Source organism: Podarcis tiliguerta, assembly GCF_965153285.1.
Source record: "Podarcis tiliguerta genome assembly, chromosome: 1".
NCBI lineage: Eukaryota > Metazoa > Chordata > Lepidosauria > Squamata > Lacertidae > Podarcis > Podarcis tiliguerta.
In genome coordinates, this window is record NC_139534.1 from 124,360,742 (window position 1) to 124,381,440 (window position 20,699).

Below are 20,699 nucleotides of genomic sequence, written 5' to 3' on the forward strand. Positions count from 1 at the left end.
AGTTAACTGGGTGCCACTTTTTCTAACAGCTCCTGTACCTTTAACAAGTGCATTACTGAGAAGTGACTTGTAAATCGTGTCCCAGTACATATATACAGTGATAGAAAGGTTTACCTACTGCATTTCTGTCTGGGTTTTTTTTAAAATCAAGGAAAGTGGCAAAGTTGTACCAAGTAGTAACAGACTAAGGCAGACCACCAATAAAATCTTCTGCCTGTAACCCAACAATCATTTCAGGAGTGCAAGTGCTTAACTATTTTCCCCACCAGATCACTTAAGTTAAACCCACAGTTGCTACCGCTTCTATCCCATAAACCATTTACTTTTAAAAAGAAAAAGGAGGGTATTGTTAAGCTTCAAGTAACTTTTTATTACCAAAATTTTAAAATAACCAGACCAAATAGTTACAAAAAAAGGTCAAACCTTTCTTTGGGATATGTTTTAACATTTTCCATGCTCTCTTGAAATGTTTCTCCCTCAATTGTAATGCTCAAGTGGATACTTTAAAAAACAGTGAACATAAAGAAACAGAAATCTACAGACTAGCATGGATATCTGAATACAAAGACAAACATTATCTGCAACAAACTTTTAAGCTGGCTTTTCTTCCCCTGGCAGAGAGCAAGTTAACAACCTCCTCCCATACACACCCACAGGAAAATCCCTCCAGCAATGGCACTGACTGAAGAAAAAGGGAAGAGCAGAAGATGGCAATTGCTCTTATAGTCCAGTCTATGGTAGTTTAGTCTACCTCTTCAATGGTGGGCCCACCGCCTGGAGCCCCCGCAGCTCCTCCAGCACCCTGGTACAGTTTAGCAATGATGGGGTTGCAAAGCTTCTCCAGCTCCTTCTGCTTGTGCTCAAATTCTTCCTTCTCAGCCATCTGGTTGCGGTCGAGCCAGCTGATCACTTCCTGACACTTCTCAAGCACCCTCTGCTTGTCCTGCTCACTAATCTTGCCTTTCAGCTTGTCATCTTCCACCGTCTGCTTGATGTTGTACGCATAGGACTCTAGGGCATTCTTGGAAACCACCCGTTCCCGGTTGGACTCATCCTCTGCCTTGTAACGCTCTGCTTCCTGGACCATACGGTCAATGTCGTCTTTGCTGAGGCGGCCCTTGTCATTAGTAATTGTGATCTTGTTCTCTTTGCCGGTGCTCTTGTCCACCGCTGTGACATTGAGGATGCCGTTTGCGTCAATGTCAAATGTGACCTCAATTTGAGGAACACCGCGGGGGGCTGGCGGGATACCCGTCAGGTCAAACTTGCCCAGTAGATTATTGTCCTTGGTCATGGCCCGCTCGCCCTCATACACCTGCACCAGCACACTGCTCTGGTTGTCTGAATAGGTGGTGAAGGTCTGGGTCTGCTTGGTGGGAATAGTTGTGTTGCGTTTGATCAAGGCGGTCATCACACCACCAGCTGTCTCGATACCCAGCGACAGCGGTGCCACATCAAGAAGCAGAAGGTCCTGCACATTCTCGGACTTGTCCCCCATCAGGATAGCAGCCTGCACAGCAGCGCCATAGGCCACAGCTTCATCAGGATTGATGCTTTTGTTGAGTTCTTTGCCGTTAAAGAAGTCCTGCAGCAGCTTCTGGATCTTGGGGATGCGGGTGGAGCCACCGACGAGCACAATCTCATTGATTTGCCCTTTGTCGAGCTTGGCATCACGCAGGGCCTTCTCTACAGGCTCAAGGGTGCCACGGAAAAGATCGGCATTGAGCTCCTCAAAGCGGGCACGGGTGATGGATGTGTAGAAGTCAATCCCATCAAACAACGAGTCAATCTCAATCGAAGCCTGGGTGGAGGAGCTGAGGGTGCGCTTGGCTCTCTCGCAGGCTGTGCGCAGCCGCCGGACTGCCCGCTTGTTGCCAGCGATGTCCCGCTTGTGCTTGCGCTTAAACTCCTCCACAAAGTGGCTCACCATGCGGTTGTCAAAGTCCTCTCCGCCCAGGTGAGTATCGCCTGCGGTAGACTTCACCTCAAAGATGCCGTCTTCGATGGTCAGGATGGAGACGTCAAAAGTGCCACCTCCCAGGTCAAAGATCAGCACGTTCTTCTCGCCGGCGCCGCTGCCTTTCTTATCCAAGCCGTAGGCGATAGCGGCTGCTGTGGGCTCATTGATGATACGCAGCACGTTGAGCCCCGTGATGGTGCCAGCGTCCTTGGTGGCTTGGCGCTGCGAGTCGTTGAAGTAGGCAGGCACCGTGATGACAGCGCTCTGGACCTTGCGCCCGAGGTAAGCCTCGGCTATCTCCTTCATTTTGGTCAGCACCATAGAGGAGATCTCCTCAGGGAAGAAGGTCTTTATCTCCCCCTTGTACTCCACCTGCACCTTTGGCTTCCCTGCCTCGCTCACCACACGGAAAGGCCAGTGCTTCATGTCGGACTGCACGGTGGGGTCGTCGAATTTGCGGCCGATGAGGCGCTTGGCGTCGAAGATGGTGTTGTTGGGGTTCATGGCCACCTGGTTCTTGGCTGCATCCCCAATGAGGCGCTCGGTGTCCGTGAAGGCCACATAGCTGGGCGTGGTGCGGTTGCCTTGGTCGTTGGCGATGATCTCCACCTTCCCATGCTGGAAGACCCCCACGCAGGAGTACGTGGTGCCCAAGTCGATGCCTATGGCAGGCGCTTTGCCCGACATGGTTGCAGGAACGCGGTCGGGTACCTCTCGAAAGCTCCGCCGACTGGAAAGTCCCTCACGGTAGTGGTTTTAGCTTTATCTCGCCCGCCGCTTCTCTCACAACGAACGCTCTCGCTTCGTCTCTGAAGCGCGATCTGCCGTTGCCGTCGCCTTCGCCTCAGTTTTTATACCCGCGGCGCTCCCGCTTCTGGAACCTGCCAGAATGCGCTCGGCCAATCGTGACGCACACCGCGGACCTCTGACCAATCGCTCCGCTATGCCTCCTTCCCGCCTCTGCTCGTCCCTCCCAGAAGCTTCCACAGGGCTCGAGATCAGACGGAGAGGATTGATGTCACCGGCAACCAATAGGGGCTCGGAGGGACGAAAGGGTTGGCTCTTGGAGACGCCTTCTGGGCGGCCGTTATGCAAAATAGCTCGGGCGCGCCCCTCACCGCCTCGAGACCAGAAAAAAAAGTTCCGTCATCTTTCTACTTAACTTTGAAGCTCGAGCGCCTTCTACTTGCTTCTAACGGCGTCGGGAACATTCGAAGAGCGCGCGGGGCGGGGGGTGGGGGGTAGCGATGACGCAGCAGGATGACGAGAAAGGGGCAGTTGACTGAAGGAGATAAAATAACTGAAATAAAAGCAGTATTTGAGGGAAGGGTTGCTGCTTTAAAGGAAAAAAATAAGGTCACCCTGAGTCCCCAACATCGTGTTTCAGGCTCACCTTCCAATGCTGTAGTTGTAGCAGGAGAAAAGACTGTCTCTGAGCACGTCCAGAGTTCATTTGTCCTCACTTCACATTTAAACGTCATAACTAACTGGCACTTTCAAAATGGAGCCTTTTTTGAGAGACTAATATAACATACCTTTTGTCAACCTGGTGCCCTCATGCTGACTTGGTGAGGATTGTAGTCCGAAACAGAGGGCAGCAGGTTGGGGAAGGCTGTGCCATAATTCGCTTGAACTGAGGTATCTCTTTTCCCCTCTCAATTTCCAAAATGAAGAAGCAACAAGCAAAAAATAATAAAGTATGTTTTCCCACACTAGGCAAAGTACAGAGAAAGCAAACAGAGAGATTTTAGTTTATTCTTCTCTCCCCCAGGGAGGGATTCAGTAACATGCAATAAGCTGAATCTACTTCAATTGTGCAGAATGAAAGTGTTTTGTCATCCTAGTGCAACAAATTATGATTATTATTATTATTTAAAAAACAGACTTTGCAGTTACAGAAGTGATGGGAAAACACTGAAAAGTGAGGGGTGAACAAATGATTGACAGGCACCCCAAAAGCAAATCAGGATGAATGAAGGTGAATGTTCGTTGTATATAACCATCCTGTAAGCAAATTGGAATACAGTACATGCTTAGTAAAGACCAGAATATAGCCTAACCAGGATAAATACACTGCTGCTTCAAGGCAAGCAAAAGCAAGCTTTTAATACTGACATCTGTTACCATGCCATTATTCAGTCCTGAGATGCGTGAAGGGGTGAGGACATTTGCAGCCAAGCATTTTCCACAAGCGACCACATAGTTGGCCCTGTGCGTAAAGGAATCATGGATTTCCAAGGGCTTTCTTTCAAAGCTAGATCAGGACTCCCAGCCCCAAAGAGCAATACAGATGAAGGCAGAGGCAGCAAGTGCCTGAAGTGAAAGAGGGTCGATAAAGGAAAATAAACACAATGCAAGAAAAAGGTACAGATTTGGACAAGGGCCAGTGCGCAGTTTAGGCTGCTAGCGATTGCAGTATGGCTGTGATAGGTAGCTGAAATATCCGTGCTCACAGGTGATTCTTGGGAATAAACACTAGGGGACAACAGTTGCCTTCATGCCTTGTTTGTAAAGCTTTGCAAAGACATCTTGATGGCTGCTGTTGAAACAGAGGCATACAGGCTCGACAGGACAGGACAATGGGTGGTTAATATGGAGAAAGTGGTGGAGCAGGACATAAGAATAATAATGGTGGATCTGAAATGCCAGCATTTGGAGGAAAGGACAGCAACGTCTGCAGCAATTAGTGGAAAGGGGTAATATTAAGATAGACTTTAGAACAGGCATAGGCAAACTCGGCCCTCCAGATGTTTTGAGACTACAACTCCCATCATCCCTAGCTAACAAGACCAGTGGTCAGGGGATGATGGGAATTGTAGTCTCAAAACATCTGGAGGGCCGAGTTTGCCTATGCCTGCTTTAGAAAGAAATTGGGCAGCAACCCAAAGTGAAAAGTGACAACCAAAGAAGAAAAAGGAGACAAGCAGTACTGTGCTTTAAAGTTCCTGATTTATAGCGTGGGGCTCGTTTTTCTAGCCTGCAAGCCACTGTTTGTAATTCTTATAAATTCAGCTGAATGTCAAATACCATCTTTAAGCAAACAAAGAGCTAGAGAGGAACTTGACCTTTTTTGGTTGTGATGCAAGAATTCCATGACACTCCTTAGTGAGAAACCAGAAAGGAAATTTGGTCACTTCTGTGGGGGGTGGGCAGGGGTTCAGCTTAAAAGGCATCCAGAAAGCATGCGATGTTGCCGACTCTTTGAAATATTTTCTCTTTCAGCAACGCTTTCCCTTCTACTGACATGTAAAATGGTAGGCTGAGCAGTATTCATTTACACATTCTTATAACCGCTGCTTCTTCATAGTTTTTTCATGTGAAAGTGCCTCCATTTCATTACTAGTATGACTTGGTCTCTTTCGAATATTCCCCACCCCCGAGATTATGGAGCATTAGGGTAGGAGATCAGGAGGCAGATAATGAGTTGGGTTTTAGGGATAATGGAATAAGGCTAAAGAAAAGTGGGAAATGGGTCTGGGAGTTGTGGGCTTAGTCATGATCATGATAGGAAGAAAGTAACCATAGGAGCATTGCGGGAGTGAAAACAATGAATTGGTGTTCTTGGTGGCAGGTCTCTGCAAGTTTAGAAGCCAGGCAAGAGCTCATTGCAACAACTTTTATTGGTGGCAAATTGATATATTTCATAGCAGACCACTTTTAAGCCAGCATTCCCCAGAGGCACAGTGTGTCTGGCTGTTAACCAGAAGCTTGGTGCTTTGAGCCCACCCAAGGATAGCTGTGGGCAGGATTCCTGCATTGCAGGGGGCTGAACTAGATGGCCCATGGGGTCCCTTCCAACTCTACAAATGCTGTGATTTCCTTTGGAGAAAAATTCCAAATGCGTTTAGCCAGAAATATTTTTAATTCATTTAGACAATATTTTCCTAAGTAACAGCACAGTCCTAGATATGTCTAAGCCCCACTGAGTGTGGGAAGGGCAAACAGTGCCACTGAAAGAGTACTGGGGCACAAGGACACCAGTAACTGTGCATATCCAGCCCCTGACATTCTTGTGCGCACATGGAGACTCACTCTTTGGTGTGTGGGAGGGGGTCACAATTAGGGCATTGCTCTTTTTGCATAGGTTTAACTGTGGCAATATGGGACGCGGGTGGCGCTGTGGGTAAACCACAGAACTTGCCGATCAGAAGGTTGGTGGTTCAAATCTCCGTGACGGGGTGAGCTCCCATTGCTCAGTCCCTGCTCCGGCCAACCTAGAAGTTCAAAAGCACGTCAAAGTGCAAGTTGATAAATAGGTACCACTCCAGAGGGAAGGTAAACGGTGTTACCGTGCGCTGCTCTGGTTCGCCAGAAGCGGCTTTGTCATGCTGGCCACATGACCCAGAAGCTGTACACCAGCTCCCTCGGCCAGTAAAGCAAGATGAGTGCCACAACCTGAGTCGTCCGCAACTGGACCTAACAATCAGGGGAGAAAACCCGTATTTACCTTTAAAGCACACTGATAAAAGTAGTTGCAGCTGATGTCACCTGTCTTTCTTCTGGTTCTCACGCTCCTCCCTCTTTCTTTTTATTTTATTATATCCCACCGTTTTCCTCCAAGGAGCTCCCAAGTGGTGTATATAGTTCTCCCCCTCCTCATTTAATCCCAACCACCCTGTGAAGTAGGTTGAGATGAGAGGCAATGGTTGGTCCAAGGTCACCCAGTGAGCTCCATGGCCTAGTGGGGATTTGAACCTTGGTCTTCCAGGTCCTGGTTCAGCACTCTAACCACTACACCACACTGCCTCTGAAAATAGAGAAGACTATTTAAAGACAACAGCAAGGATTTGAACTCGCAGACTCTGGGTATGAAGGAAGAGGAGGTTAAGGGGTGATATGATAGCCATGTTCAAATATATAAAAGGATGTCACATAGAGGAGGGAGAAAGGTTGTTTTCTGCTGCTCCAGAGAAGCGGACACGGAGCAATGGATCCAAACTACAAGAAAGAAGATTCCATCTAAACATTAGGAAGAACTTCCTGACAGTAAGAGCTGTTCGACAGTGGAATTTGCTGCCAAGGAGTGTGGTGGAGTCTTCTTCTTTGGAGGTCTTTAAGCAGAGGCTTGACAACCATATGTCAGGAGTGCTCTGATGGTGTTTCCTGCTTGGCAGGGGGTTGGACTCGATGGCCCTTGTGGTCTCTTCCAACTCTATGATTCTATGATTCTATGAAGGTCTGATGAGCAGGATGCCTCATTTACCTCCTGTTTTAGAGGCTAGGGTTGGTTGGGTGAAAGGATCGGGGGAGGAACAGAGGGAAGCAGCCCTTGCCACTTCATTTTCCAAGTTGTCTTGAGGGCATTTAAAGTTACAAGCTGACAACTATTTGCCAGGAAGTCAGATTAGGAACTTTTGAATAAGTATTAAGGCAAGGAACTGATAAACACAGGTTCACTTTTGTGCTGCATGATTGACTTTTCTTTGATGAGCCCAGATTTAACACTAACCAAAACTAAATACATAAATCACTTGTTTCAGGAAGGCTCACACTGCCTCAACAGTGGCAGAACCTGCCTGCTTACAAACTACATAACCTAGGTCAAGACAGCAACAGGATTGCTACCTTTGGCAGGTAGAATTTCAACAGATGCAGTTGTGGAATTTCTGCCTCCAATGCTGCTGTTAAATGCACAAAGCTGCCTTCTGTAAACAAGTTGGCAACCACACAGCCCATGAGTTGATACAAATTACCAGAAGCACTGTAGCTATATGAATAGTAAATCATATCAATTTGTCTTTCTGGGAGTTTTACAAGCTTAGTGGGTATTTCTCAAAGAGAAAATCAGTAACAGCTGACAAGCTTCCCAGAAAGTTGTCCACCACTACTGATTTTCTCTGCAGTAATATCTTGTTGCAAGGGAACAATGCAGGGTGCATTCTCAGCTCATCCTTGGGGACTGTGAGGCCCAAGAGCCCAAGCCAGCTCGTCCCATGTACTCTTTTGCACCTTAGAAAATGCTCCAGAGTGCCCTGCAACACGCAGTCGTTTTATGGCAGGGTCTTGGTAGCAGCCAAGCCAGTATGGAAAATGCTCATTATTAGAGGCACAGCCATATTTCAAATGGATCACATCAAAGAGTAAAGAGATACAGTGGTACCTCTGGTTACGTACTTAATTCGTTCCAGAGGTCTGTTCTTAACCTGAAACTGTTCTTAACCTGAAACACCACTTTAGCAAATGGGGCCTCTCGCTGCTGCTGCGCCGCTGCCATGCGATTTCTCTTCTCATCCTGAAGCAAAGTTCTTAACCCGAGGTACTATTTCTGGGTTAGCGGAGTCTGTAACCTGAAGCATATGTAACCTGAAGCGTATGTAACCCGAGGTACCACTGTATACCATATGGCCAAAGCAGGTCTTGGTTTTTTACGGGCATAGTCCATTGATGTATGAATTATGTATGAATTAGCTGATCAATACAGTTGCCTGCTACCATGGGAACAGCCAGGCTGCTCCTGCGCCTTTAACAGCAGGCTGAACAGGCAAAATTTATCATGTCACAGGAATAGACATTATCCCATTCTAATGTCTGCAATCAAGTTGCTGTTAAAGGCACAGCTACACACTGAAATATCACCAGTTAAATCACCCCACTTTCTCTACCCATGGTTTGCTACAGAGTCCCTTTGCTAAAAATACCCTCCAACACACCTTGTGTTGCTAAATGGGACAGGTGCCAGTTTGACCCAGGAGGACCTCTGGTTGCCAACCCCTGCTAGGTATAAGACTGGAACAAACTGCAGCATACAGAGCACATATTGTGGCCTGTTACATTCTCTCAAGAGCTCCCAGTGTTTGCAACTATAGCAAGAGGCCTCTGAAATCCGCAATGGGCCCAGTTTGGCCTGCTGACCCGACCCACAAGTGTCAGCAAATACTGTTGAGCCTTATGGAACCCATCTCAGAGGCCCAGTTCATTCGCTCACTTAACTTGGCTGGCCAATGTCTTCATATGGCAGATCAGCAGGTGCATCCTCTGCCCTGCACCAGTTTTTATCCTCTGCCCTGCACCAGGCAATATCATGGACACAGCACAATAGGCATGACCACCAACTGCAGACTTCAGGTCCCACAAAGGTATTGGCAACTGGACAGGTTTATTAATGTGGGTTTCATGCAGCTTAACACAGCTCCCTGGCTTCCTCCTAGTTCAAGGTGAGAGAGGGAGTGATTTGGAGACTGTATTGTGTCTAAGGAGACAGCACACTGCTAATTAACTGTCCCTGAACATAGTGTACACGATGCCCAGTTAGTGCAGCTCTTGTCCTTTAAAAAGCAATGGGTGACTGGTTATCCACTAGGGGGCATGAAGGATTTGCTGCAGAGAGGAGAGAGGCTCACACCTTCCTATATCATGTGAAAGTAGTAAACTGAGGATTAAACCAGTGTCATTTGTACCATTATTATTGTTGAGAAGTGCAGTTTTAAATAAGGGGTCATTCTGTATCTTCCATCCATTCAAGCAAGAGGTATTATGAGAGTTCAAGCTACATGTCGGGGGGGGGGGGGAAACACTCAATGAAGGTGCAAAACAGGTGCGGGGCTTGGCCATGGGAGAAGGGTGTGGGCAAGGGCCAAATTAGAGAGGCTTGCAGGGCGGTGCTTGGCCCCTTGCCCTGCAGTTCCTGTCTTAAATGAAGGTACAACCTGCCACAGGATCTGAGTTTGCAATCTTCAAACCACCCAGCATTTATTTCTGTTCCAACAGAAGCATGCATGTTTTAGATTAGTCACCAGGCAGAGCTCATACATCAACTGAAACCATTCTAAATGGTGAATGGTTGGAAACAATACAAGCTTCTGTAGCATGTGAAAATCAAAGACGGCTTGTAGTCTGTTTTGCAACTTGGGAGACAAAGAGAACTTTCCCACTAAGTAGAGCTCTGCCTCCGTTCAGATCTGCAGTCATTGCACAGTAAGACATAGGATATTACACTGAGGGTATATACATTAATGGTATATACATTAAGTTATAAACCCAATGGGTTTTACTCAGTGTACTCACTGGAATTAATAGTCCTAACTTAGTAACATTAATTGCACTGGGTCTACTCTTGAGTAAAACATAGTTGACTACCACTCAATAGGTACAGTCCAACACAGCCCATTGATTTCAACAGGCTTAAGCATGCTTACGCTATGTGTTGGGATGTGGCCAGTGGATATTTCTTCCCAATCCCTGTACATATTAAACATTATGCAGTCTTGATCTTCACATGAAAGTTTACTCCCCATATGGGACAGCTGCATATTTGTGCATTGCAGGGGGTTGGACTAGATAATTCTCAGGGTCCCTTCCAGCTGTACAATTCTTCGATTCTATGCACATGGAAATAGAAAAGGAGACAGCTTACATTGATGGAACTGAGAAGCTGTTTAATAGAAGCCGGTGATTCAGGTAATACTACAGTGTGCTTTTGAAGTCTAGAGTTTAAAAATAATGATTTGATTCATCTACTTAAGAAAGCAGGGGGGAAACACAGAAACAGAACTTAACATGAGGCAAGAGTAAAAATGCAATAATTAAACATTTGGTGCTTTTATGAACTTTAATACCCTAACAGTGCAATTCCATAACTATTTACTTAGAAGAAAGTCCCATTAAGTTCACTGGGGCTTACTTCCAGGTAAGTGAGCATAGGATTGCAGCCTAAATGAAGAAGCACATGATTGAAAGGTTTTTTTAAACAAACAAACAAAACCAGAACATTTCAAAACAGGCCATTTAATTTTTTTAAAAAATGTATGATTGTTTGCTATGCTTTGGTGTTCCACTTGCTTTTGTTTTAGTTCTTGCCAATAAGCGTTATTATGCATTCATGTTCTTTTCAAATGTTTGGCATTATAGTGAGATCTCATATCTTTCCTCAGATTAAATTTGGCGCCACATACGCCACATGTATAGAGGTGAACATCCATGTGCTGCTCGAGTTGTTCGTTATTTGGGAAAATCTGAAAGCAGACCTGGCATATCGTCTCTCCAGCTGACAGGTGGGATATCATGTGCCGGACATGATCGTGCTTCCGGAAGTTTCCTTGGTCACAAATGGAGCAGACATACCTGGCCATGCCCTTGTGCATGTCGTTGTGAAGGCGCAACTGGCGCTCTCTTAGGAACTGCTTGCCGCATGTCTGACAAGCAAACTGTTTTTCCTTGGTGTGCACCGTGTAGTGTTCCCGTAAGTGGCAACGCTGATAAAAGCCCTTCCCGCAAAGATTGCAGAAATGCTTGCGCCGATGGTCTCTTTCATTCTCTTCCATCATGGCATTCTTGAACAGATCTTGATCCAGGCAGCTGGACATGTGCTCAACCACCAAATTCTCCGTCTCAAAACGCAAGCCGCAGTTAGGGCACCGGAAGGGGCAAGCTGAATCCCTGTAGAGCTGTTTCTTCGGAAGACTGTTCATCTGGAAATGGCCGTCTCCGAACTCGTCCAGCATCTCCACATACATCATCTCCTGAATTTCAGATTGCTCCTCGGGGCTTTCTTCCAAGTCAATTTTCTCCTCCATGTTCCTTAAGCCATTGGTGGTCAAGTCTTGGGGCTCCCCGCAGGACTGCGCATGATCCTGCAACTGGCGCCCTTTCACCAATATCTGGCCACATTTCCCACACGCACATATGTTTTCTATGTGCTTGGACAAGTAATGAGAAGAGAGGTCTTCCTCAGTGATTGTCTGCCCGCACAGTTCACAGGATGCGTTTTCCGGGCCCTCCTCGGCGGCACTGACTTTACTGTTAAGGACCCTGGCGCTTCTAAAATATTTCCTGGCCTCCTCATCAATAGGCATGTGGGGTTTTAAGAAAGCTTTCCTAACACGCCTGTTTTCACTGACCTCTTCCTCAATGTAGTACCTGTAAACCGGGTCATCATCATCCAGGTCGTCATTGTCAGTGGAATCGTTGCCGTCGGTCACCTTAATAATGTTAAACTCTTTCAGGTCGTTGATGGGGTTGTCCTCTGGCTCCACCTTAACAATGATCCTTTTCCTCTCCATGGCTCGACTCCGCTGTTTGCCCAGCGTCTCCAACGAAACGCTAGTGCCTTTCCCGCTAGTTACATTCGACGCTGGGGAGGATGACCCATCTGTCGCTTGGCTTGCCTCTGCTTTGAATTCGTCCAGCTGGGGAGATGGGGTTTTAAGGGCGGAGTCTCTCTCGCCGCCGTCTTTCTTATCGGCCCCGTAATACCTGGCGTTCTGATAGGAGTGCCTGTTCGTGCAGGACATGATGTGTTCGTCCAGCAGCCGCTCGCAGCTGAAACTGAAGCCGCAGCCGTCGCAGGTGAAGCTCCTCCCAAAGCGGCGCGATATGGACACTCGGTCTTTGGCGCCAGAGGCCTTGCGCACAACGCTCCCTTTGCAGCTCTCCAACGGCTGCTCGGATAAGCTGCTCAGCCGCAGAGCTTCGTCGCTGACCTCCCTGCTCTGGGATGTGCTCACCGTCGAACTTGGAGGCTCAGCACCGCACCTGCTCGCTTCACTCCCGCTTCGGGTCAGCGTCTCTTCGTACATCCGCACGCCAAAGACCATTTTGCTATTTTGGGTGCTGGAAGCGGAAGAGGAGCACCGCAAACCCGAGGAGTTTGTGTCCTGTATGTCTTCCAGACATTCCGGCACGTTGTACAGCTGCAGCGAGTTCATGGCCACCTTGAACTGCTCAAAGTTGTTGGGGGCCGTCGCGATTTTCCCCAGATACATGAACTGCAAAATGAGATCAAAGCACTCGGCCGTGATCTTCATGTTGCTGAGGTTCAGTTGCGCTGTGCTGTGCTGCTGGCTCATGAAAAACATCCTGAAATAAGAGCTGCAGGCGGCAAGGACGGCTTTGTGCGCCTGGAAGTAGATGTCGTCAATCGCAATGCAGCAGTCGCAGAGAAAACCCCACTCTCTTTGGTTGTTGAGCTGCTGGAGGACATAGCTGCTGTGGCTGGTCCTTGCCATCTTGCGCCAGAATCACGGCCCTGTGCAAACAAGAGGAAAAGGGAGGAGGAGGAGAGAAAAAACATATATACAGCTATCAGCTAGGTTTTGACAACTGAAACAAGAAGAGCCCCACTACCTCATGATCCTAACCACATCGCACATGCCGTGTGAAAAGTAACCATGCCTAGTGGAGCTCCGCTTGTTGAGATTTCCCCCTGAAGGCTGGCGGCGCAGGATTTCAAGCTGCTGCACAGAGAAGCAGGAGCGTGCGCTCAGATCTCACAAGGCCTCACAGGGAAGCAGATGCTTCTTTGGCACAGCTCAGCAACTAACCTTTCCAATGCATTGGGAGGGGTACGTTCCAGGGAAAATTAGCCCCTGAAAGATAATGAGAGATAAAGAGAAGAAGAAAAAGTGGCCAGCAGCTCCTGCTTTCTTGCATGTTTGCCCCCCCCCCCCCTGCAAGTTTTCTCTAGCTGGCTCCTGCGAGTCTTCAGTAGTCTTACAAGGCAAGATTTGTGGTCTACGTGTATGGGAAATGCACAGGTCCCCAGCTTTTTTTGACCTGGGGGATGATTTTGAAACCTTAGAAAACATCATGGACACTGCGGCAAAACAGCTGAGTGATTCAAATCAGCCTTTTTTCTTATTAATTTCAGTCATCTAAGTAAAATCCATCCATCCTCCCAGCCACCACTGATATGTAATTAAAATCAAATCAAATCAGGAGGGACAGAGCACAAAGCAGAAGGTCCAGGGCCAATGTGGTGTCTAAAAGTACCATGCTGCAGGACCCTAGGAATAACATCTTGCCAGGCTCTTACTTCCAAAGAATTGTGTTCAGAATTACATAAAAAGGGTATTATGTGCTACAGCGGGAACCGGAGTGAAGCAGGCAAGGTATTATGCTGTGCTAATTATGCAAGTCAAAAAGACCCGGTTTCTAGTATTTGTCTGGCTGGTCCAATCCCAAGGCCTCATCCTGGTCACCAGTCACAGGAGCTGATGGGCTTCCATTAATGTACACCCTCTAAAGAAACAGGGGGCACTTCCTGAGTAGTAAAGATGTGGTGAAACGCTTGCCCCAATGCAGCCCAGGGCAGGTGTGCGCACCTACTCAAAAAGCACATTGCAGAGATTTGTAGCCATCCTGTTTTTCTTGCTAAGCGGGCTGCATTTTGGTTTTAATGACCTCATATCATTGCCACTCCCCTGTCATGTGACAAAAAAGTACTGAGTTTTCAGCTGTGAGGGTTTTAAAAGGATTGGGGGGGGGGGGCTCAATTCTCCATGGTGGAATCTCCAAACCGCACTGTATGATATTTAGGACGATGGTTAATTCAGCTCTGCACATTGCAGAAAGGCCCCATGTGCTGCATTTGCAGTGCACACAATATGTTTCAGCTTCTGTTAACAGCAGACACTTGGAAATGTGATTTGGCTTTGCTGCTTTGCTGCGAAATGCTATGGGGTCATTCAACCACTCCCATACTTGGGGGGGGAGTCAATAACATTATAGTACTGTAGAGGCAGAGAATGATGCAAACTGAGCTAGTGCCTGTCCACCCAAATCACCCAGAGTCTGTGTGTGTAAAAGGGGGGGGGGGTTGCCTCTTCCCATAGCAACTTACTGCACATTCATTTGTCCATTGCCCATTATGGAACTGAACCAGAAGCAACAGATGCTACTGTCTAAATAAGACCCTAGTTTAGGGTGCATCTAGCATGGGTGACCATTACCCCAAAGGCACATTCCTCTACTACAGTGATGGTCAAACTTGGCCCTCCAGCTATTTTGGGACTACAATTCCCATTATCCTTGACCACTGGTCCTGTTAGCTAGGGATGATGGGAGCTGTAGTCCCAAAACAGCTGGCGGGCCAAGTTTGGCCATCACTGCTCTACTATCTTCCAAGACGTATGGATGTAAACAACCACCAACATATTTTGTCCTTGTTTGGGACTGTGGTGAAAACGAATCCATGCCTCATTTAGGATTTTCCCATTCTCTGTGCCTGTTTGACCATGCAGGAACTATTTAAAAACCTAATGCTCATCTTAGGACATATTAGAAAGAGTTTGCTGAAACCATCATGGGCTGCAAACAGCAAAGACCTGCTTTCTAAGGGCTCATGGAAAAATACCGATTTCTTTAAGGAAATCCCCAAGCATAGCAAGGCGATCCCAAGTGCCCTAGCAGCTTGCTTCTCCCTCTTCACATTCATAGGATCATGCTCTGCTTTCCCCCTTTTATGTGCGTCCTCCTCACCTTCCCCTTGCAGAGCTAACCATGGTAAGCAAAACTCGCAGGTTTGTAGCCATGAATAGAACTTGGTTAGAATTAAGATGAATGCACGTGTCATGTTCACTCCGATCATGCAAAGAAGAGCAAATTTGCTGGAGGGGGCAGGGAAAGAGAATATGATCCTGGTGGGGTATTCCTAATCATGATTAGGAGAAGGGGCAATTTTACTTCTGCGTTGTGGTCCTTAGCCCTTTTTGCTAAAGAAAACCATTTGCCAGTTTTCACATTCCCCCAACCCAAGCTCTGCCAAACAAGCATGCAAGGAGTTTGTTACTGAGAGGCTGGAGCTCCACCGTACCACAATGCGATCTCTCCATAGTCTCCAAAAATAGGCAGGCTTGCTGCCAAAAGTGGGACAGAGCTACGGCAAATATGCTGGATTCCTAATAATGAGAGAGACGTCGCTGTTGCAAAACAGGACTGCTAAGAAGGGCCTTTTATGAGGCCTTGCAAATGGATCCACAGAGGTTACAAGTCTGCATATTAACATCATCATTATTGTTATTATTTGCCACGCAATGCAGAAATAGGCGATGTACAAAAGGAATGCCTACAGAGTCAAAAGCATAGCAATCATCAATATACCAACACTAGCAAGAAGAATTAAAAGAAAGGAGCAGGAATTATAGAATCACAGAATTGCAGAGTTGGAAGGGGCCCAGAGAATCATCTAGTCCAGAGGCCCTCCAGATGTTTCTGGACTACAACATCCATCAGCCCCAGACAGCACAGCCAGTGATTGGGGGTGATGGGAGGTGTAGTCCAAGAACATGTGCAGGGCCACAGTTTGTGCACCTGATAGTCCAACGACCTGCAGTGCAGGAATCTCAACTAAAGCATCCGTGACAGATGCCCATCCAACCTCTGCTTTGAAAGCTCCAAGGAGAGAGTCCATATGGATGCTTCTAGATAGGGGCTCTATGTGACAAGCAGGTCGTTCATCTGCTTGGCATGCAGAAGGTTCCAGGTTCAATCCCCAGCATCTCCAGGTAGGATTGGGAGAGCTACTCCACCAGAAACCCTGGGCAGCTGCTGCTGCCAGCCAGTGTAGACAAAAGTGAGGCCAACAGACTTGTGGCCTGACTTTGTGTAAGACAGCAGTTTCAACAGAAGCAAATGCATACTCCACATTCATCCAGTTTACAAAAGCTTTCCTTTTGGGCGGCAGGGAGATGGTTCTCTACCCTCAGGAAACCAGGTGCCAGTTCACATACGTCAACAGCAGCCCAACATATGGAGCAAATTGCCACCATCCTTTAGAGCAATGAATGCAACACGATGGCGATCTTATTAAGCAAACTTGCTTCTAGGGGGTGGTAGCAAACAGTGTTTCCTTTTTTGCAAACATCCGTATCCCAATCTTCCTCCAAAGAGTTCAGAGCGGCTTTTCATGGCGGTTGCCTCATTTCATTCTCCCAAGAAGGCAGGCAGGAAACAGAGGGAGGGAGAAGGACAGGAAGACAGACGAACAGGGAAACCGCTCAGTGGAGCTTCATGGCTGAGTGGGGATATGACCAGGGTTTCCTGCAGCCAAAACAAGCTCTCTTCCAAACTGCATACTTATCTCTCCCCTGCCTTCTTTTATCTCTAGCCTGAGTTAACTGCAGTCAAAGACTTATGACTTCAGGTATGCCTTTTTAGTGAGATACCAATGGCTTCCAATACATTGGAAAATCCTAAGCTGCAATTGTTCATAAGGCATATTCTTCTATGAGATGTATAAGAGAAACATTGCCATCACTTTTACAGTTTATTTACACACACACACACACACACACACACACACACACACTTGCAGGATAGTGTATTATCACAACAACCCTGTAAGGAAGGTTAGGCTAAGGAAGACTGAATGGGAACTTGCAGCAGAGCCTTCAGTAAGGCTGTCCCTGAACAGCATTCCTATTGAGATAAAACAGGTTCCCACTATCTGTATTTTCCAAAAACAACCGAGGACATTTTTGTTGTTGTTTCAACAAGCTTTCCCAGATGAATGAAAAAAGCATCTGCCTTAGGTGTTCATTTTGTACCGTTTCCAGTTGTTTTTCGTACCGTTTTGAAAACGGTTTCTAGCTGTTCCTATGGTGGTGTCGGTCAACCTCCTCTAGACATACTTTAAAAGGGTATTCCTATATCAATGAATGAAGAATAATTATTAAGATACAATAATGGCCCAAGGGCAACCAGGAAGCTTTGTAGCTCAATGGGAAAATGAACCCAGGTTTCTGTGGGGTGCAACCAACGAGGTACCTTAGCTGCATGTTGCTCATCCATTCCCACACAAAATCTCCCATTTATGTCTAGGGATCATAGAATCACAGAACTGTAGAGTTGGAAGGGACCCCGAGGGTCATCTAGTCCAACCCCCTGCAATGCAGGCATTTCAACTGAAGCATCCCCAATATCTGCTTAAAAACTTCCAATGAAGTAGAGTCCACAACCTCCTGAGTAGTGCGTAGCATTTATACAGTGTGCAAAGCACTCAATAGGTGTTCCTGTCTTGTAATCTTTAAAACACATTGAGGGATCTGTGAAGGGGGGTTAAGAGGTGGGTGAGTGTAACGGACTGAGGCTAACAGGCAAAAAGCCACATATAACGAGTTTGTGGCTGGGGCCAGAGTCTAATCACAGACGTCCTGATTTGCAGCTCAGGCTTTTAGGGCCACAGGAGATATGGAAGATCCCTGGTCAGATTTCCGGAAAGTTCAAAAGCAGCTGCCAGGAATAGGGAGGCAGTGATCCCAATCAGGGCAGTAGCAAGAGGGAGCCTGTGCACATTTAACTCTTTCCTTCCACACTGCTTTCCTCGTCTAAAGCATGGGTAGGCAAACTAAGGCCCGGGGGCCAGATCCAGCCCAATCGCCTTCTAAATCCAGCCCACGGACGGTCCGGGAATCAGCGTGTTTTTACATGAGTAGAATGTGTGCTTTTATTTAAAATGCATCTCTGGGTTATTAGTGGGGCATAGGAATTCGTTCATCCCCCCCCCCCCCAAAAAATATAGTCCGGCCCCCGACAATGTCTGAGGGACAGTGGACCGGCCCCCGGCTGAAAGTTTGCTGACCCCTGGTCTAAAGCATTCCTCCAAAGGTGTGAAGAAAAAGAAAAACACAGGTTCCTATATCTGCAAGCTGGGGGCAAGGCATTTTGATCAGGAATGCAAGGCGGGGAGGAAATGGCTGCTGCCCCATGCCAACCCAACTCTTCCTCCCCCCCCCCCCACAGATTTTACATCCTTACAGACAAACAAGACCCATGGGAAGATCAAAACGCCTGCGTCGTGCCCTGCCAATGACCACAATGCTACAGGCAGCTCAGCATCCCTCCTCAACGCAGGATGCATCAATCTACATCCACACAACATCTCAAACCTCCACGAGGGCAGCCTCTCCGGAGTGTGTCAGAAGAAGAGAAAACGAGGAGCTCTGGGTGGGTGGCTCAGGACAACATGCCTCTTGCCACAGGTGCTGGCACGGCTTGAGGAATCACGAAGGGATGCAAGGAACTGCCTTATACCAAGCCAGACCATCGGTTTGGCAGCAGTTCTCAACCTGTGGGTCCCCAGATGTTGTTGGACTACAACTCCCATCATCCCTGAGCTCTGGCCTTGCTAGCTAGGGGTGATGGGAGTTGTAATTCAACAACATCTGGGGACCCACAGGTTGCGACAGGCTGGTCTAGAGCATTATGTATACACTGACCAGCATCAGCTCTTCAAGCAGAAGTCTCTCTCCCGGTCCTGAATTTGGGATCTACGTCATGCAAAGTTGACGGATGCTCTGCCGCTGCGCCCTTCCCCGATCTGAGCCACCAAACCTGCCCAATTCCTGCAGCTTCGCTTTGTCCAACTTGCTTCCTAAACTTTGTTATCACCACATCCTTCTGACATCCTCCTAACAACCGTGAGCCAGGCGTATCTGCGGCGGCACTCCTTCCCCGACTGCGATGAGCGCGAGGCTTCTGTTATAGAGCATTGAAAAAATAAATAAACTTGAAATAAACTGCAAAGGGGGCGGAGAGAGGGGCCTTAACGCAGCAGAGGCGAGCGATGTCTCCAGGCCAAGGAAGACTCCCGGCGTCTCCTCCTGTTTTGCCTTCTGCAGGAGCGGTTGCCTAAGCAGCAAGAGCTCCGGTTCACATGCCGCTCATGACATCACCGGCTATATTGGTTTGCAACAAACAGTCCAACGGAGCAGCAATGGGCGAAAGCACGATTGCACGCACACACAAAATGCGGTGAGAAAGCATGCAGGGCGGAACAGATTCCGCCTCTGAGAAACTTAACAGGGAGATGCAAAGCGGTCTTCACGCAAGTTATCTATCAGCCGGGCAGGCACACGCTGGCTTCCTGCTTCTGCAACTTGTCCTCCATTCTCATCCGCCCACCTCTCCGCCCACTAATGCAAGAAGAGCATTTCTTTGAAATGAAGAAGAAGAAGAAATTCCGCCACGGTTTTTGCACAATTCCCTAAGCGTCATGGCTCTGGCTGGCTGGAGGAACTAAGGCAGCACTGAAAGAGGTTTCCCAGGCTTGCGTTGCCCGAGAGGGACAAAAATAAAACAAAACAAATATTAGTTGGTTGGAGGCCAACTAACAGAATGTTTCTGAGCAAATTAAGCCAAGAGTAATTCTGCAAAGAGAGAGAGCGAGATACCGATTCTCTGTAACTGGGGAGGAGGCCTGGGTAACGGGGGCTCGGTTCTTTTCAGAGGAATGCCATTCCTAAACTTCTGAGCCGCAGGATTAAGGAGGGGAAAAACATTTCATTCTTGCAGCAAAAAAAAAGTGGTTTGCTTTTCGGCTGGGGTGGCATGGCGGGGAACCTGCTGAGGCTCACCCCTCAAATGCAGACTCCTGGAGCCCCCTGGTTTCTTCCCCATAGCTCAGGGACAGAGGTTCAATCCCTGGCGTCTCCCGATAAGGCTGGAGAAAGATCTTGCTTGAAATCCTGGAGAACCATTTGCCAGCCACTATAGATCATAGAATCATAGAGTTGGAAGAGACCACAAGGGCCATCGAGTCCAACCCCCTGCCAAGCAGGAAACACCATCAGAGCACTCCTGACATATGGTTGTCAAGCCTCTGCTTAAAGACCTCCAAAGAAGGAGACTCCACCACACTCCTTGGCAGCAAATTCCACTGTCTAACAACTCTTACTGTCAGGAAGTTCTTCCTAATGTTTAGGTGGAATCTTCTTTCTTGTAGTTTGGATCCATTGCTCCGTGTCCGCTTCTCTGGAGCAGCAGAAAACAACCTTTCTCCCTCCTCTATGTGACATCCTTTTATATATTTGAACATGGCTATCATATCACCCTTTAACCTCCTCTTCTCCAGGCTAAACATGCCCAGCTCCCTTAGCCGTTCCTCATATGGCATCGTTTCCAGGCCTTTGACCATTTTGGTTGCCCTCCTCTGGACACGTTCCAGTTTGTCAGTGTCCTTCTTGAACTGTGGTGCCCAGAACTGGACACAGTACTCCAGGTGAGGTCTGACCAGAGCAGAATACAG

The 20,699-nt window shown here is 47.7% G+C and overlaps 3 protein-coding genes and 1 long non-coding RNA gene across 6 annotated transcripts in view; 1 reads left to right on the forward strand and 3 right to left on the reverse strand.

The window, feature by feature from the left end:
- LOC310677960 overlaps window positions 1-20,699 on the forward strand; it is a 288,527-nt gene that overhangs the window by 216,102 nt on the left and 51,726 nt on the right. The gene's annotated exons all lie outside the window — the stretch shown is intronic.
- Window positions 1-20,699, reverse strand: part of PPP1R36 (protein phosphatase 1 regulatory subunit 36) — a gene marked incomplete at its 5' end in the record, with an annotated part of 67,631 nt that overhangs the window by 42,228 nt on the left and 4,704 nt on the right. The gene's annotated exons all lie outside the window — the stretch shown is intronic.
- HSPA2 (heat shock protein family A (Hsp70) member 2) lies at window positions 347-2,943 on the reverse strand. Its single transcript, XM_083436633.1, has one exon. It carries the CDS (start codon window positions 2,645-2,647, stop codon window positions 743-745), a length of 1,905 nt encoding a protein of 634 aa, XP_083292759.1. The 5' UTR covers window positions 2,648-2,943; the 3' UTR covers window positions 347-742.
- Window positions 10,319-19,656, reverse strand: ZBTB1 (zinc finger and BTB domain containing 1). 3 transcript variants are annotated; one of them, XM_083436376.1, is made up of 2 exons: window positions 19,011-19,656; window positions 10,319-12,923 (listed from the first exon to the last, which is right to left on the reverse strand). In XM_083436376.1, the coding sequence occupies exon 2, from the start codon at window positions 12,901-12,903 to the stop codon at window positions 10,777-10,779; it is 2,127 nt and encodes a 708-aa protein (XP_083292502.1). In that variant the 5' UTR covers window positions 12,904-12,923; window positions 19,011-19,656; the 3' UTR covers window positions 10,319-10,776. The 3 variants fall into 3 exon arrangements, with proteins under 3 accessions (XP_083292502.1, XP_083292501.1, XP_083292500.1); XM_083436375.1 differs by having other exon boundaries at window positions 18,892-19,656; XM_083436374.1 differs by having other exon boundaries at window positions 19,007-19,655.